Source organism: Panthera pardus, unplaced genomic scaffold (genome assembly GCF_024362965.1).
Source record: "Panthera pardus isolate Hobbes unplaced genomic scaffold, ASM2436296v1 HiC_scaffold_17, whole genome shotgun sequence".
Lineage (NCBI taxonomy): Eukaryota > Metazoa > Chordata > Mammalia > Carnivora > Felidae > Panthera > Panthera pardus.
This window is the reverse complement of record NW_026526732.1, coordinates 126,915,901-126,934,546: the sequence shown is the minus strand read 5'-3', so window position 1 is coordinate 126,934,546 and position 18,646 is coordinate 126,915,901. Positions and strand designations below refer to the sequence as shown.

Here is an 18,646-nt window from a genome sequence, read left to right as displayed (position 1 = left end):
TGACTGCCCCTCTTTCTTTAAGGTGCTGTCTTAAGAAGCCAAGCCAAGGCCGAAACGAAGCGATGAATCACAGTATATGGCCCCAAACCCTCGGGATGCCTGCTCTGGCTTACATTTGGTCCTGTCTGTGGCCCCGTGGCCCGTTTGTGAACAGAAGGTGTGTCCCAGCTTCCAGCAGCTGCCTTTGAAAGTCATGTGTCTGCTGAATGTCTATATTACAGCAATAAGAGAAACTGTTCCTGTTGTTCCTCTGTTAATACAGGCGGCATTGATTTAACAGTTGTTTTTGCTTTTATTTAGTTAAAGCATCAGGTCAGGCCTTTTATATGATTCTAAAACAGACAGGCTTAAATTAGGGTGTTGATTAGATCGTCCACACTAGAGATGACCTCTCAGCCTTTGCTACCTCGCGCCCACTTTGGGTGCCTCCAAGAATCCTCTGTACTTGAAACCTACGCGCGGCCGAGGCAACGCCTCCCTGGAGAGGGAGGGTGAAAGAAGGGGGCGGGCCTATTTAAATACAGGCGAGACGCGCCTCTTCATTGGCTGCCAACCTGTCTGTTACCCAAGAGGGCAGGGACTCTCCGGGGCTGGAGTGCGGTACCTGAGCGAGACGCGCACCAGAAAGCCCACGTTGGCCGCTGCGGGGAGCGCAGCTCCGAGAGGCGGGAGTCTGCGAATTCTCGCGCCGACGCCGCGGTCGCTGCTCTGCGCGCGGGTCCAGTTCCCTCCCATTCCCTCTGCGGGCGGTGTTTGCGGGGCAGCCGGAGAGCTCAGAACGGAAAGCAAGATCCTTGCCGCCTCTGCTTGGGGGGTCGAGCGGCACGCGGAGATTTTGAGGGGGGCAGCGACAGTGCCCGAGGGCGGAGGGCGCGGAGTTTGTGAGCGGGAAGGAAGTTAAGCCTCGCGGAGAAGACTGGCATCTCGGGACGCCTTGTCGCCACGGCCTGGGCCCCACGGCGGAGTAAACTTCACCGCGGCTGTGCCAGCCAAGGAGAGGCGTGCGCGGGGATGATGCCGGGCATCCCCCCCAGCTGGTGAGCCGCCCGGTCGCCCCGGGTCCCACACAGCCGCCCCGGAGGGCGCGGGACAGCGCACGTGCGCGGGGCAGCGAGGCCCGAGAGTGACCGCGCCGTGACCCGCCCAGGGGCCAGGGCGCGGGCTGCAGCGCAGTCCCGACTCGGACGCACCTGGCCCGGACCTTGCGCCTCCAGAGACCTGAGCCGGAGTGTGGGGCTCCCCTCCAAGTGGTTCTCCGGGTGATCGTCCTCTTCGCCTCCCCTCCAGCCTGGGCAATTGGGGGCGCCCCAGAGGACGATGAGAGATAAGGACTGAGGGCCAGGAAGGGGAAGCGAGCCCGCCGAGAGGTGGCGGGGGCTGCTCACGCTAAGGGCCACAGCGGCAGCGCTCCGGCCTCGCACCGCCGCTCCACGCCTCGCGGGGCCCGCGGGGCCAGCCCGGCCGGGCGGGGATGCTGGGGCGGAGGGCGCAGTGGCTGTGCTGGTGGTGGGGGCTGCTGTGCAGCTGCTGCGGCCCCCCGCCGCTGCGGCCCCCCCTGCCCGCCGCCGCCGCTGCCGCCGGCGGGGGGGCGCTGCTGGGGGACGGCGGGAGCCCGGGCCACGCGGAGCAGCCGCCGCCGCCGCCGCAGTCCTCCTCGGGCTTCCTCTACCGGCGGCTCAAGACGCACGAGAAGCGCGAGATGCAGAAGGAGATCCTCTCCGTGCTGGGGCTCCCGCACCGGCCCCGGCCCCTGCACGGCCTCCAGCAGCCGCAGCCCGCTGCGCTCCCGCAGGAGCAGCCTCGCGGGGAGCCCCCTCCCGGGCGGCTGAAGTCTGCGCCCCTCTTCATGCTGGATCTGTACAACGCCCTGGCAGCCGACGACGATGAGGACTGGGCGTCGGACGAGGAGAGGCGGCAGCCCGGGCCCCGAGGAGGGGCCGGCTCGTCTCAGCCCCGGCAGCCGCCCCCCGGCGCGGCGCACCCGGTCAACGGCAAGAGCCTCCTGGCCTCGGGACCCGGCGGCGGCACGTCCCCACTGACCAGTGCGCAGGACAGCGCCTTCCTCAACGACGCGGACATGGTCATGAGCTTTGTGAACCTGGGTAAGGATCTAGGGTAGCGTAACGACGAGAACTCCCTCCCCTTAACGGTCTCCCGGGCCCGGGGAGGGAGGCGAGAGGGTGGGGGAGCCCCTGGCACGCGGGGCCCTGCTGGCGCAGCGGGGACGCGAGGGCAGGCGGGCTGCGCTCCCTCCACCTGCGCGGCGGTGGGCTGCACGTGCGCTCCCCCGCGCCGCGGGCGGGGCTGCGCGCTGGGGCTGCGGGCGGCGGCGGCGGGCGGGTTCGGGGCGTGAGGCTGCCGGAGTGCGGCGTCCGAGCACACTCCGCGCTTTTTCCAAGAACGCCCGGCCGGGTCCAGGTTCACTCGACTTTAGCAGAAAAGTCCCGCCCGAGCCGTAGCCAGCTGGGAAGGAGAAGGCTCTTCAACACTCCTTCCCCTCCTGATTTTTTGTTTGTTTTTTGGTTTTTTGCACCCTTAAAGCTCTGAGTACCAGTTTCCCAACCGGGACTTTTAGGGAATCTGATAGCGATTTAGAACTTTAGAAACTTGACATGATTGTGCTAAGTGGTATCCAGGGAATTGGCGGAGGAGGAGAGTTGCAGAGGAAGGTGTCAAAAGGACCTCGTAAGGCACGCCAGACGGGGTTCGCGCGGGTTTGGGACCGGACCCCCAGCCCAGCTGGGGTATCCCGTCCAGGGCCCTAGCTCACATGCCTTTGACCACTGCCCCCCCAAAGGCTGAACTTTTGATAACTGCTGCCCAAGCCGCACGGGCAGAGAAAGGGTGCGGGTTAGGGGCCGGGGTTGGGCGCTGAGCTGGTCTGAACTGGTTGCCAGGCAACAGAATGGAAATTCAAGGGCGGCTAAATCGGGCTCCGCCACAAATGTTCTGTGGCAAACCCGGACGGAGTCACATAGCCTTTTTTTCTCCGAGTTTTCTCATCTGTAAATGAGAACGGTGTAAAGCAGACTTTTTTTTTCAGGATCAGTGCCTCCGATCTATGCTACTCTTCATTCATAAATTCACTCCGCGTAGGCGAAGGGATGTAGGGGACGCCGTCTGGGCTGGGAGGAATGGGGGTGCGGTAGCCACGCCAGGGGTGGGGTCTCCGCGGACGTCCTTTCCCGTGTGAGACGCGTGGCCCTGCCCACGCCCCAAAGTGGGTTACCGGACACTTGTCCAGACCGCGTCAGAGATGTACGGACATTTGACATCATTGAGTGACAACTATGTGAAATATTTCGGCGAGTTATTTACAAGTATGTCTATGAGATGACTCTCAACTCTGCTGAGCTTTGGGGGAAGAAAGGAGTGGGGGCCCAAGGGGGAGGTCAGATTGGCCTCCAACTGGTGCAGAAATCCTCCTGGGAAATACATGAAACAGAATCTCACAGGGAGTGGAGGCTCAAGGCCTGCCAATCTTGCTATTTGCAGTGCCAGGAATTCTGATTGGACAAGAGTTTTCACCATTTATTGGGACCACAGCCAAGGTTGAGCCATCTCCAGGAAGCACTCTGAGGCTTCTCATTGCAGTCAGTAAAGTTGGCGGGGGAGGGGCGGCTCAGAGGCTGGAGCTCTTCTGTCTTCTAACTTGAGGGCTTCTTCTGGCTCAGTGAATTCCACCTCTTGCCATCTCCCTCCCCTCAGTTTCCTGACAGCCTTGGGGAAATGTTTTATTGCCTCTTGGGGTAGTCCCAACTTGGACAAAGTGGAAAAAGAATGGTACTTCTGGCTCCTTCACGGAGAATCATGTTAGGGTCTCCAGAAACAGTTCCTGGGCTTAGACCATGGTTCTAACCTTGGTTGGCCATTGACATCACCTGAGGACACTTAAAGACCTAAGGGATGCTGAGGGGCTGCTCCCCAGAGCAGTTAGATCAGAGTCCGTGAGAGTGGGCTCTGGCATCTTTTTTTTTTTTCTTTTTTCTTTTTTTTTGAAGAGTCTTTGGTTTTTCGGATGTGCCACCATGGTCAAGAAGCACTGAGACATGAGATCCTAATGTTTGAAGGAAATCAGATCATCCCAGTGAGAAGAGCAATGCTTCCTTATGTCAGTGGCTCCCAACTGTTGCTGCACATTAGAATCACCTGGGGGCTGTTAAAAATCCTGGTGCTCAGGTGGAGCCCCCCCCATCAGTTAAATCAATGTGTGGGGTGGAAGCCAGGTATCCCTCGTTTCAGAGATTGCCCAGGTGAATCCATTGTTTGGGAACCACTGCCTTAGGTGGTATTTGAAATTGTTAGAGTTGGCCAGAGGCCAAGTTTGTAAAGGGCGGTGACTTTTAATGTGTTTAAGGACCTCTGAATTCTCATTCCTTGCTTGTCTGACCTTTCCTAGTCTATAGGTTAACATTGGTTCTGAGTCACACTGCTTGAAGCTGGTTGTCCACTAATCCTGTTAAGGTGATGGCTTAACATAGTATCTCTTAACATAAGGGAAATTTCGAGGTCCAAAATATACCACTGAAAAATTCGAAGAGAATTCAACAGTAGTGTAGTTTCAGGCCTGGGATAGGCTAATCTGGAACTGGAAGAGATTCCTGGGTAGGGAACTTTGCCCCAAGCCCCTCCAATCATAGCCCTGGGCTTTCCGACTACAAGTCCTAACTGCCTGTAGGTCCGGTCCTGGACTCCACATGGGCAGTTAGAGGGGGAAAACTTTTCCAGGTAAGTAGAATCCAAGTCCCTGCCCATGCCCAAACCATGCCACCTGCCAGTCCAGAAATTCTATCTAAATCCATTTAGCAGTAAGAAAGAGAATTTCATAATGAGAGGCTAAAATGTGGTTAAAAAAATCTGATCATCATAGCTCTGAGCATAAGGACAGTTTACTGGAAGAAAGTACTATAATTGCTTAGCAATGTGGATTCTCTAAATCAGGATGTTGGGAGAATTCTGCAGATTTCCATGTCCACGGCGTGTTAGCTGCTGCATTACATGACTCATTTGTTAAAGAACCTACAAGAAGATACATGTTTTGAAGTACTTGGATACCTAGTGGGGTAGGTTAGGTTTATAAACAGAGTACAAGAGAAAGTATTACATGGTGGTAAACATCTTTCTTCCCTGGGACCTGGGAATAATTTACTCATGAAATACATTTGAAACAACCTGAACCTTGTCAGCCAAAGTGGCTATCAGAAGTATCAATCAACAGAATTAACCCCCCCCCCCCCGCCCCCGCACATCCCAAATGCTGGTCATTTGACCAGCTCACTACTGTTTCTTTGTTTTAAACTCTCTGTGGGTGAATAGGCTGGAGATGTGTCCAGCCTCCCTAGTGCAAACCGGCTGGTGTAGAGGCTGCCTGGACTAGCCCAGTGCACTCATGAACCTGCATTCAATCAGGGCCACCGATGCCATTTTCTACTTGTTTTCTAATGCTAAAAATGTCTTGGCAGTCTAATAAGCAAGCCTGCCAATTTGGTGACCTTGGAGAAGTATCCTGAAGTATCCTTGAGGTCTTAAAATTCGCCTTCTTAGAAAAGCGTTCTCTAACCCCTCTATAGAAATTAGTGCCCTCCCCACCCCCACCCACTTCTTTACTGTCACAACACCCTGTTTATTTCCTTGGTTGCACTTCTCACAGGGGGTATTTTTTAAATTCTTCATTTAAACTTCTTATTTCACTAATCTGGAAGGTCTGATCATTTATAAATGGTGTACCTGATTTTTATTAAGTCAAAATCATTTGAATTTGAAGTAAAGACATTTAGGACATTGAGGTTGATGGTATTCGATGTATATCATAATACTTTAATAATCTCTTTAATTAGTTACCCATGTGTATATTTCTAATGTGCATCACATTTGAGAGTAGTGGAAGGGTTTCTGTAGATCTCTGCATTTCAGACTTCATTTAGTTTGAATTAATGAGGTGTTGATCTCCAGATGCTAGAGTAAAATGAAATAAAAAAAAAAAAAAAACAAATTATGCTCAGAAAAGGGAATCAGTATGTATTAGTACAAGTAACAAGAAACTTATTGTACTAAAAATACTGGCAATCTTCTGAACAAAATTACCCTTGGGAAACATAAATTAGAAGAAAAATGGAATACTCCCTACTTGTATTTGTAACCAGATACACTGTACTGTCTCTTTCTCATAAACATAGGATCAGTGGTACTATTTTTCATTTAGGCTGTCTGTACTTAAGATTTTTGTTAGCAGAAAATAAATCCCTGCCTGCAAGCTACTCACAGCAAATATAATTTGGAGAATTTGTTTGCAAGAGTGTGATTCAAAGAAGCAGTCGATGTTCTAAACAGATTTCAAATAGTAAATGTGAAATTCAGTGGTATTTCAGCAAAAAAAAAAAAAAAAAAAAAAAGTTGTACAAAGTGTTCTTAAACTCAGATCAAAGGGCAAGCAGATATCATTGTTTAGACCTCAGATGGTGTTTCCTCTGGTCGTCCTTCTAAGAATGGGTATAAATCCTTTTTAAATGTGCTGAATCATGCTTAGTTCCTCTACTTAAGAGCTTACCTCTGATTAGCATGGAGGAAGGATTCCTACTGATATTAAAAAAAAAAAAAAAAAATTGTGTGGGGGAGGGGAGACGGACTGAGTTCAGCACTTTATTCAACATGTACACCTTGTCTTCAGAATTTAGCTACTTTTTTTCTTATTTTTGTTTATTTTTAATGTTTGTTTACTTTTGAGAGAGAGAGAGAGAGTGTGAACAGGGGAGGGGCAGAGAGAGGGAGACACAGAATCCGAAGCAGGCTCCAGGCTCTGAGCCATGAGCACAGAGCCCAACGCGGGGCTTGAACCCATGAACCGTGAGATCGTGACCCGAGCGGAAGTCAGACACAACCAACTGAGCCACCGAGGCGCCCCCAGAGTTTAGCTACTTTAAATGTTGGATTTCAAAATAATATTTTACTTGGATGTGGGGGTTGGATGGGTGCATGCTGGGTATCAGAGGTGTATACAGCCGACTCAGAGGTGACAGCGCTATCATCCTTGGCTCACCCTTCCTCTGTTGAAGGAGCTGAGTTAGGGAAAATGAAGAGGGTAAACATTTCTTGGATCGTTCACCAGCTTTGTCTAATTTTTTTCACAAGTCCGTCCTTTGCTTCCCATCGTGTATTTAAAAATGAACGAATCCATACAATGCTTATTCTAATAAAAAGCCTTTATAGCCTTCTCTTAATTTTTCTATTTTGAGCCTCCTCCTGCTTCCCCTCCCCCACCCCCTTGTTTGAATTTTAGTTTCTTTCCTATCCCTCGGTGCTTCCAGCAGGGGAAGGAAAGCAGGCAATACAGATTTTAATCAGGTGATTGTGTTCCTGACTAGAAGCTTCCATGAATACCTAAGTAAAAGTAGTAGAAATCAGTAGAGAAACTAAGAGATGAGCAGTTTACAGCTGTTACACATTAACCTTTCGGTCCCACCCTCCCTTGTGGTCATTTCACAACCCAACCAAGAGCCCAACAACATGGCTGCCCTGGCCGCAGGGTGTCACCCAGGGGCTGGTATGACCCAGCTGCTGACTTCTCTTGTGTTCTCACAAAAAGCTGACACATTCTTCTTTGTCTGTTTTCATCATGACAGCTCAGCTGCTTTTATTCAAGCGCATTCTCTCCTCTTATAACACCCTTACTGCCTCTCTAACACCCTGACTGTGCTCACTTCTAACTCTTGCCCTCTGGAAATTTGGAAGCCAGAAAATGGCTCCAGTCTTCCCTGGAATATAGGAAAGTGGTGACAATTGAGTTAAGGAGAAGGAAAACCATTCTCATTAAATTTTTTTTTAATGTTTATTTTTGACAGCATGAGTGGGGGAGGGGCAGAGAGGGAGGGAGGCACAGAATCCAAAGCAGGCTTCAGGCTCCGAGCTGTCAGTACAGAGCCCGACGTGGGGCTCGAACCCGTGGACCTGAGCCGAAGTGGGATGCTCAACCGACTGAGCCACCCAGGTGCCCCTAACCATTCTCATTTTGATGAAAAATAGAGTCACTAAAGAACCAGGGCCATCACCCTCTAAAGTTTTTGAGAGTGCCAGAAATTCTTAGAACTCAGAGGTGTTCCTGTTCATCTTCCACTGGAAGCATTGGATTTTCCAGTAGTTCACCGAAGTTGATTGGATTTTTCGTTCAGTTACTAGTGTTTGGAAAATACTGTTCTCCATCATTTTTCCCCACCTTAAGTGTATAGTGTTTCATTCTGCTATGGATAAAATTAGAATCTGGAGCTGGCTGGGGGCACAACTCCCTTCCATAACATTGTTTTATCTGGGGAAACGTGCCTGGGCAACAGACACCCCATTTTAAAGCAAGGTTTTCACTATAATTGATAGGGAGTTTGGGATTAGTGGTAAACTTGTTTTGTAGATCATAGAATTTAGAACTTTAAGGGGTTTTTTTTGCATATCATCTACTCACTTATGTTTGCAGTTAAATTTGATTTATTCAGGACCAATTCCTCTTCACTGTTGTTACATCTTAAGACTGAGGGACAACCACAGAGAGATCCTAATGCATCAGAGAAACAGGGTCATGGAGCCCTCTATCAGGCAGGAGTGGATAATTAAGGAGAAATTACAAAAGCTTGCCAGAGCACTGTGCTAGGCAAGAAGTGGGGAAGCCCAGATCTGAAAACTTGTGGGTTTTTTCTCCATGGGTAGCATTGTCTCCTAGAACTCTGCTTTTAGAAAAGAAAAAGCAGTGCAGGTCTATAAATATCACCTTGTTTGGCATGCTGAAGCACCGCGGACCCCAAAGAATTGTTTTCTGCTCTGAAAGTGAGTTGAAAACCAGGTTGCTGTGAGTGGCATTGTTCCACTGATGTCTGCAGGCCCTGATTCTCTTCCCGCCCTTCCCGTGTCCATTATGAAAATGATTGAGTCCATAATAGAAATGATATCTAAATGACATCAGGTAATTCCTTGATTGGTCCCCACGGCCTTGTTATCTCTAACTCTGTCCCAGATGACCGGGTAGAAGACTCTCCTCCAAAGCATTTTTGCAGAATGAGGCTCTGGTTCCGAGCAGGAGAGCCTTACTGACTTTCAGGTTCATGGGCATACGCCCTTGATTACTGATCCTGCTGGATAGGTTGGGATTGTCCTAGGCCTGAAATGTACTGGCTCCGTATTGCTGATTTTATGTTCAGATTGTTTTCTCATCATCACAGAGCTCAGTGGGGGTGGGGGTGGGGGCGTGGGGTGGGCGTGTGTAGTTGCTTTATTGCAGGCAGAAAACAGTGTCTCCAAAGCAGAGCCAAGCCGTGAGCCCTCCTCATGCTGAACTTTGATATCCGCCTCGATCCTTATTATGACTCTCCTGCCACTTACCCTTTTCACCTTGTCCAGAATGTGACTTCCAGCCTTTAACATCTGTGTGTGTTGATTGTTGTTCCTGTGTTTACAGTCTTGTTGGTTTCCTGTGCATGAACATGGGCTGGCAAAACATTCTGATGTGCGTATTAGAGCATGAACCAACCATATCATTGGTGTGAGCTATTTTATGTGCTGATTAGGTTGGGAGATTTTTATAATTGGCCTTGCTTAAGTCTCTGAGACCAGTTATTTGCTCTCCCCTCTTTCAAATCTGTGAATTACATTTAAATATTAGAGAGCTTTGTAAACTACAGAATTAAGGACTAAAAGTTTTACTTGACTTTGGTTTTTCCAGATTTTATTTGAACACTCATGTAAGAGTATGTTAACAGAGAGGTTGTACATTAAAAAAAAACTTTATTTTTGTAGAGCCGTTTGAGGTCTGTAGCATAATTTAGTGGAAGATCTAGAGATTTCTCATATATTCCCCGCCTTCGAATGAATAACTTCTGCTGTTGTCAACATCCCACACCTGAGTGGTGCATTTGTTATACTTGATGAACTGACCTTGATCATCAGCACCCAGAGTTCATTTTTCACATTAGGGTTCATGCTTGCTGTTGTACATTCCCTGGGTTTGGACTGATGTATGAGGACAAGTATCTGTCATTACAGTGTTACGCAGGGTCGTTTCACTGCCCTAAAACTCCTCTGTGGAGAAGCTGTACATGTAACCAGAAAAACAAATCAATGGGAATATGAAAATTCAAAATATGCAGAGCTTGTGGGGAGAAAAATAAAATGCTTTTGTTGAATAATATTTTTGTGGTTTTACCACATTGGTATAGAAATAAGTGATGTTGATAGATTCCATGGGCCTTATTTTGTGCTTCTGTGTGTTGACCCCAAATCCATTAGAAATCCCTCCCCCACCTTTTTTTTTTTTTTTTTAAGTCTGGGAGTTTAAAAATCTTTTTTCCTCCACATACTTTCATTGAGGTGTCTGTCACCATAGTACCTAGACAATCCCTTAGGCAGAGATATGAGCGATTAAATTTCTCCCTGGCTTGTGCCCTGTTTGATCCACACTCTGCAGGATTTGGGGGAGTCATGCCTAAAGAATGAACAAGAATTATAGGAATTCTGTGCTTGTAAATTATTGAAATTTGGGGGATGGTTAGGGGAGGAATGAAGTTTTTTTTCCCTTCCTTTCTGAAAACGTATTAAAACGTAGTGTGATTTTGGATTGAGAAACTCACAAAAATATGCTTTACTGGCCCTAGAGGCAGGGTCAGGGGACCTTTAAAGGTTTCCTCAGGAGAGACTGTTTAGATCAGATTAAAACTAAATTAATAGAGACTCCATAAATCCAGAGGTCTTTGTAAGTGGTCTATAGATTAGGCTTATTTGCTTTGAACTGTTTTCTGTGAGATAGAGCTACACAGATTAATGGTAAATAAGAAAATGCAATACCAGTATAAGCAAGGAACATGGTAACTCTAAAAGAGTGCAATTGAACAAAAAGCGATTTATTTGAGATATTTTGGGAACTTGTGGGCGTTTTTTTTTTTAACAAGCATTCTACAGGTGAGGCACTTTGTGAATTCTCACCACTTCTCATACAGTTCTCCATTTTAGTGGGGTATTTTCTCACTGAATTGTAGCTAGATCCCCTTGCTCCCCCCTTCCCTTAAGAAACCTCTCAAAAAGAGGGATGATCTTGGGGCCATGGCTGTATCCACGGGCTTGAGAAAATTAGCTTTGGCCCATAACCGCTGAGTTAGGATGTGCTGTGGTTTAACTACCCCTCTGGTAGGATAGAAGTTTGATCGAGCCCTAAGTGAAATGATACCATAGGGTATAGGACTAAGACTCAGGGTAGGTAATAGTGAGGAGGACATAGGTACTGCAGCTAAAAATATTTGGAGAGCCGCATTTCTTCCGGGGGCCTCAGAACAGGTCTTTGCATTTTTATAGGGTCCATTTAGTGTGGAATCCCTGAACCTCAGCTTGGAAAACTGCTGCCACAAATCTGGCACCTTGGTTATTTCATCTGCTGAATTGAGGGTGTTTGACCTACCGTTATGCGTGCACATTTGTGTCATCATTATACGATGTGGAAACTAACATAGCTGCAGGCATGTAGGTGGTCCCCAGTGCAGGTTGGTTTCCCTCTTTCTCTTTCACTTTTCCCTTCTTTTCTTCCCATTAGTAAATTTAGCAACTCCATTGCATTTATTTCCTGTTTCCTATCTGTTCTTTTCTCAGTGTTGGTGTCCTTGGCTGTCACTGACCTAACATGGCAGATTGTATGTATCTCCATGGAGTCTGGTGGTTTTATACCGCCAAAATGACTCCTTGCCCTCTAGAATGGTTAAGTTGCGGGTTTTCTTGATGGTGCTGGGAAGTGCTTACAGCACTTCAATACAGAATTGAGGAAAGAATGTGTGGCTAAGAGTTAGGAAGCTTGAATTTTAGTGCTATTCCTTTTTATAATACCTTGTTGAAGTCACTTACCCAAATTTATTGGTCTCTTGCCTTGTAATCTATCTTATTTGTACAACATGACAGCACTGGCTAGGTCAGCATTTTCCAAATAGTGTTTCAGGGAACACTATGTCTCCAGGATGTTCTGCAGAATATCATGGAGAATATCATTTATATCCTAGTCCTGAGATTTACAAATCCATCAGCAGGTTGAAGCTCGGACATGCCCAGCAGTGATGTCTGCTGATTGATTTGCTTGAAGAAGAGCGTTTTCTTTGAATTGACTTTTGCTCTGTAACCACTTTTTGTGTCTGCCCCGGGCGTCTGTGCCCCCAGATCCACTCCTGACCCTTTCCCTGGTCTTCTGTGGATAGGGTGTGGGACCGCAGGCAGCTGCTTTTCTAGTTGTTCCTTGCTCTTCTGTGACTCCAGCTCTCTCTGGATGGGCTGCCTTATTGTTCTGCCTCCCGCTGGGGGCCCTGGACGCTCTCCTTCCTGGGGGTGGAAGTGGCTTCGTGCTGCTAATCTGCAGGCTGACTCACCATCACCTGTTTGACTCTGACACCTGCTATCTATGCCGCCATTTCTCTTCATTAAATTCCCTCTGTTGTAAACACTTGCGGGGATTTTGCAAGTATTGGTTGGACTCTGATGGCTAGGACTTCTTAATACAGTGAAACACAGAGAAACTCCATATTAGATATTGTCCGAGCTCCATGCTAGGAGTGTTCCCTGTTTGTATTTCTCTGATTCTTTATTTTTTTTTAAACAGCTTTCTTGAGGAATAATCAATGTAGAATAAGCTGCATATTTAAAATGTACAATTTGATGAGCTTTGTCATACACATGCACCTACGAAACCATCACCACGATCAAGATGGTGAGCATATACTGAGCTGTTCTTTTAAATAATTGCCTATGCCAGGGAATGAAATAGTCCTCACACACAGGAACTTCAGTGAAAATTCCCATTTTTCACGGGTGACGTTGCTCTTCATGCATTCATCTTACAGGCTCTGAACACCCTTCAAGGAATTTGCTGAAGATGTTTGTAAGTGGTTATCTTGGATCAGAGAACCTTGGGGTCAAGTCTTCCTGCGGTCAAACCTGCTCTTTGCAGCTGTGATTGGCTTTTATCCTATATCTCACCTCCCATATTTATTTTAGGAAATAATAATAAAAATAGGTTGAATATCTTTTTCCAGTTTTGAAATCAAGCCTGTAGGGGTACTTTTGGGTTGTTAGTGATCCTGTTGACATCTTGTTTCTAAATACTCAAGTTTAAAAGATTTGATCCTTCTGGAAAACATCACAAAGATGCTTTCCTGTGTTTCTGTTTTACATTCTGGCAATTTACGCAGGGCACAAGTCCAAGAAATTTATGAAAGTAGACTCCAATTTACCCCCAACTTTCCCCCCCTATGCTCATCCTTCTCCAAATGTTCTGTAAGCTGAAGTGGAAACTGCATTTTTTTTTTTTTTGCAAGAAAACATAAGTATTGTATTTCTTTATGGCCTTTGCCTGGAAGAATGACTGATGTCACGTACAATCCTATTATCTCCCACAAGGCAACAACTGAGACTTTTACACGGAACATTAGTAGACAGTAAGGGGAGAATTTAGAGAAAATTATTTAGAGCAGCATTAATGTTCCTAATAGCAGCAGTCAGGTGATGGAAGATTTTCATGAAGTTACCTGACCACACCCTGACTCCCCACCAGGGAGTCCTCATCATGCTGCTGTCCCAAGTCTTCACCTTGACTCCACAAGACTTTTGTCACTTGGACACTTTTTTTTCTCCTTGCTCTCTAGTCCCCTTGAAAAATTCTCTTCTTCCGTAATACTGCTTGTTTCCTCTTCATTCTGTTTCTGTCCTGCCCACACCTGCTGTGTTTTGGGACATTTCCTGAAACGCAGCAAAAGATGCAGAAGGTTTGGCAGGTGGCGCTAGACATCCATGTGGGGCTGAGATAGCCACAGGGCTGGGGTCGGGGGGGAGGGGGGTGGGGGCAAGGGAGCACACAGTCAGGCACAGGATTCAGGGGATCTGTGGCCACAGGGCACAATGACAGGCAGGTGCCAGGCTTTTGGGTGACCCGCCGCAGCGGTGCGGTGGCCTGGGGTTGAGTGGGCCACCGTAATGGGGAGCCCCGCAGCTGGTGTAGTCAGAGGGCCAGATGTCAGCTGCGGGGAGGTCTGCCAGCGCTGAGTACCTGTTCGTGTGTTCCCTTCTGTTTTTGTGCCCCGTGTATTCGGAGTGTGGTCCAGGCACAACGCGGCATCAGAATCGTGTGGTGCAGTGCACCTCAAGCTGTCTTTGCATGAGAACTAGCTTTTTTGTTTGTTTCTGGGGGTGTATACTTTCTTAAAGTCCACCAAAAACGAGTTACTAGAAAAGTGAAATGGCAAAGCACCCTTCCGCCCCCCAGTATGTACAAAATCAAGCCTCAATCTTTAACTATTGGATTCCGTTGGTGTGAAATGATCAAATTGCTGTAAAACTGAACAGTCTCCCCTTCTGTACTTGTTGTGGGCTGGTGACAGTGGGTGGCTCAGACCTAGCGTGTTTGTGAGCAAGCAGCTTCTTGGACCCTGTCCTTCCTGGGCATTTGGTGTGGGAATCTATGTGTCAGCACGCTGGCCGGGAGGAGTGAGTGGGCCAGGGAGGAGCACCTGGGAGCCAGGCACCCAGGTACAGCATTGATCTCCTCCTCCCACATCCAGCCAATCGCCAGGCTTTCTGTTTGAGCTTCTGAGATAGCTCTCACTTCCATCTCTTTGCTCCATTCTTTTCCCACGTTCCCCGCACAAGGTCTCCATGATGTTGGCCTAGACTTGTGTGCTGTCACCTCTGCAGCTAACCCACCCTTGCATGGCCCCCAGAGGGTCCTCTTGCTCTATAGCAGGTGTGGCCTGTTCTCTGTCCTCCACCCCTTCCCTGGACCCTCGCAGGGTGCTGAATGACGCCCGAATGCCAGCCTGACTCCCACCCCTTCCAGCTTTACCTCCCACACTCATCTTGGTGTGTGCGTGCCCTCCTCAGGCTCACTAACTGCTGTGTGATTTCCTCCTCCAGGCCTTTCTCTCCGGACTTTTAACGTTGACATTGCACAGCTGCCGATTTCTGCATTCTCTGTTCTGTCTGTTCTTCAAGCCCCGGTTCGAATGCCATGCTGTCATGGGAGCCTTCCTGACATCTGCTCACCCACAGGCCATGACTCTTTGGAAGAACGTTTGGAGCCCGGTGACCGGGCACTTTCCTTAGCGCAGAACGCCAGACGCGTGTTTGCAGATGAGCTCCATGTGGCTCACAGGAAGGATCTGGGAACCTTGAACTCCAGTGTTGGCTCGGCCACCTACCAGCTGTGTGGATTCGGGCAAATCACCTTCAGCACCAGCTTCTTGGATTCTTGATCATGTAATATTTTATTCACCGTGACACCCCCCTCCCCCCCACCTGCAGGTAACTAACATGGTACCTTACCTTTGTTGATCCTGAATAAGTGCCCACTGGATGAATGAAAGTCAGTTTGTCCAAAATAAAGTTGGTGTGTGCATGTCTCTCTCTCTCTCTCTCTCTCTCTCTCTCTCTCTCTCTCTCTCTCTCTCTCTCTCTCTCTCTCACTAATAACACCAAACACTTGAGCAAGAGAATGATAAACTGTGAAATATTGTGCAGATATGAGGAATGCTCCTTCTTTCTGTTCACAAAAGCAGTTCTAAAAAGGGACCTTGCCTTCTCCTCTCACAGTTAATGTTCTGTGACTTTCTAGATGGTTTAGGGAAAAAAGACCTCAGGAAGAAGAAAGATTATTTTCCCTCTTTCTGATGTCATTTTGACTTTAATATGTATTAGTAGGAGAAAGAATGGCTACTAAGTCTAAATATAAATTTCCTGGTCGTGCCCCGCAGAAAGCTTGCATCCGAGGAGGCGGGACTCTGGCAGGTGCCGATCCAAAAATATGTATCTTGTCAGCCTCTACTGTAGGCTCGATGGCTTGGCTTACATCGTGAAGGTGTTAGACACTCTGTTTACGTAAGCGCTGAGGAGGTGACATAATGTCTATTGAAGCTAAGTCACTTAGCTCCCCATTAGGCAACAGGGAGCATTTAAAACCTGAAAACAGATCAAAGCTGTGGGCAGGGTTGAGATACCCCTGCCCAGGAGCAGCGAGGTCTGGCCAGGGGGAGGGTGGTCTCTTGGGTTGGTTGCCGGAACAGACGTGCATTACTGCCCCACTGTATTTCCAGACCATTGGTGAAATGAATCCAGCAGAATTCAACTCTGAGCAACCGATCCAGAGAGACTGCTTAAGTGGGCACAAGTGTGTCCAAATAGGTTGGAAAAAATGTCAAATTAGAGTAAGCACCTACAAGATGTGATGTTTCTCCTTTTATAGATGGTTATAAAAATTGTTTAAAATTAAACAGCTCTTCAGTACTTAAATTATGTGTAATGAGACAGGTAGGTCCTGGAACAAAAAACATTTTTCCCCCCTTCTCCCACTTAAATTTTGCTCTCCCTCCTAGAGTATGCAAGACATAAACACTTTTATTTCCAGGAAATATATTAGCCTTAGGTTGAGGGGAGATATATTAGCTCTAGGGAGGGACACAGAGTTGATACAGGCCATAAAACTAGCAGACCCCGCTCTCCTTCATATTTTATTTGAGGAATTGCAAGAGTGTAGCCAAGAGAGATGTGAAATAACCTCAGATTCCTATTTGTAAGTGATAATATTCTGTATTTTTTAATGTTTAAGACCTGTATAAATGTGGAGGAAGGTATGTTTTATAGTATATACTTCCGTTACCTGACCCCCACCCAATTAGGTAGTGTTTTTTTTCCCCTCAGCTTTGTTGAAGTATAATTGACAAATAGAAATTGTATATATTTAAAGTATACATCGTGATGACCTAATAGAAGTCACTGTGAGACGATCACCACACTCAAACTAACTGACATATCCATCATGTTATGTAGTGGCCATTGTCTGTGTCTGTGTGCTTTTGTGATGAGAACCCTGGAGATGTACCCTTCTAGCACATTTCAGGTATACAGTGCAGCTTTAACTGTAGTCACCATGCTGTCCATTAGATCTAGAACTCACCATGGGTAACAAGCTTTGTATCCTTTGTCCAATACCGTCCCATTTCTCTGCCCTTCCCCCCACCTCTTCCCTGAGCCACAGCTTCTTTGAGTTTGACTATTTTATTTTTTATTCAAATTTTTTAAAATATTTATTTTTGAGAGAGAGAGACAGACAGAGACAGAGTGGGAGTGGGAGAGGGCAGAGACAGAGAGGGAGACACAGAATCCAAAGCAGGCTCCAGGCTCTGAGCTGTTAGCACAGAGACTGATGCGGGGCTCGGGCTCACGAACTCATGAACTCATGAGATCATGACCTGAGCTGAAGTTGGACGCTTAACAGACTGAGCCACCCAGGCACCGAGTTTGACTATTTTAGATTCCATATATAAGTGATACAGAATTTGCCTTTCTGTGTCTCACTTATTTCATTTAGCATAATGTCCTTCAGGTTCGTCTATGGTGTGCCAGGGTTTCCTTTTTTAAGGCTGAATAATACTCTATTGTGTATACCACATTATTTCTATTCATTCATCTGTCCATGGCCACTTAGATTGTTTCCATATCTTGCCTGCTTAATTTTTTATTTTTATTTTTTGGCTCTGTTTAGGAATAAGTAATAGTGTATAATGTTGCATTATTCAGGACTTAGAAGGTTAAGGTGTCTTGGCTATCGTAATATCTGTCGTCTTATGTTTTCCCTATTTGACTGGCTCTTGTTAGAGTCACAATTTATCTTGTGTCTGTAATACATCATCTAACTTTTTTCCTCTTGGTGTGGGATGTGGGGTGATGTGAGACACTTTTCTGAAGCGAATGAGTCATCCCTTCGACTTTTTTTTTTTCTCTCACCTGCGTTTTCAGGACAGTAGACATGCTTGCTCATTCTCATGCACTTGATCTGTCCCTCTCATTAGGTGTTAATATTTTTGTGACCCTTCTGGTGTTTGGAGCCTGGCTCATAGGAAGCTGAACTCAGAATCGAAACTTCTCTTGAAGTGCCACCTTGCATCACTAAAACCACAGAGACAACCGGGATAGCCCCGTGAATGCTACAAAAATAAAATATGTCACCAGAACATTTCGCTGGAATGAGGGATTTATTTCCATGATTCTCTAAGGTCAACTATGGTACATGCTTTTTCCTACTGGGCAGCAAACATGGTTTACCAAACTCTTACCTAAGTGCTTTTCATGTACAATTCCACAATGAATTCTTGGCTTTCTTCATGTTGATTTCTGCAAATATTTTGATTTACTTCTACACCTTTTCTGAGGATGCAAATTCCAAGTTGCGATTCACCGTTTAATTTTGGCCAATGTTTTATTGCGAAAAATTTCAAACAAATAGAAAAGCAGAAAGATTTTATAGTGATTATCTATATACCGCCCCCCTCCAGAATGCAAAAAGATGTATTTACAACAGGATCCCATCTAGCACATGAAGACAAAAGTATATGGGTTCTATTGTCACATCCTTTGACATTGTGGGAGATCCAGTGACAATGTGCCTCTTACCAAACGGAGTCTGAGGCACTGGGTGACACACCCTGACGAGAACGTTCCTTAAACCCAGGGAGTGTTTTCAGTATTAGAAATGACGGATTTAATGTGGATGTCCAGTGTGTTGATGGAGCTCTCTCAACACATCAGGCCAAGTGCTGACTCCAGTAGGGAAGGGAGAGGTGCCGTGGTGTCCTCCAGAGAAAGGGGCAGATGTTCA

At 47.1% G+C, this 18,646-nt stretch overlaps 1 protein-coding gene across 1 annotated transcript in view; it reads left to right on the top strand.

Moving 5' to 3' along the window:
- Nucleotides 1-598: 598 nt before the first annotated feature.
- BMP6 (bone morphogenetic protein 6) overlaps nt 599-18,646 on the top strand; it is a 160,227-nt gene continuing 142,179 nt past the window's right edge. Inside the window, exon 1 of the mRNA XM_019419793.2 lies at nt 599-2,102. Within this exon, the coding sequence (XP_019275338.1) occupies nt 1,472-2,102 (631 nt within the window). The 5' untranslated portion in view covers nt 599-1,471. The remainder of the gene's footprint in view (nt 2,103-18,646) is intronic.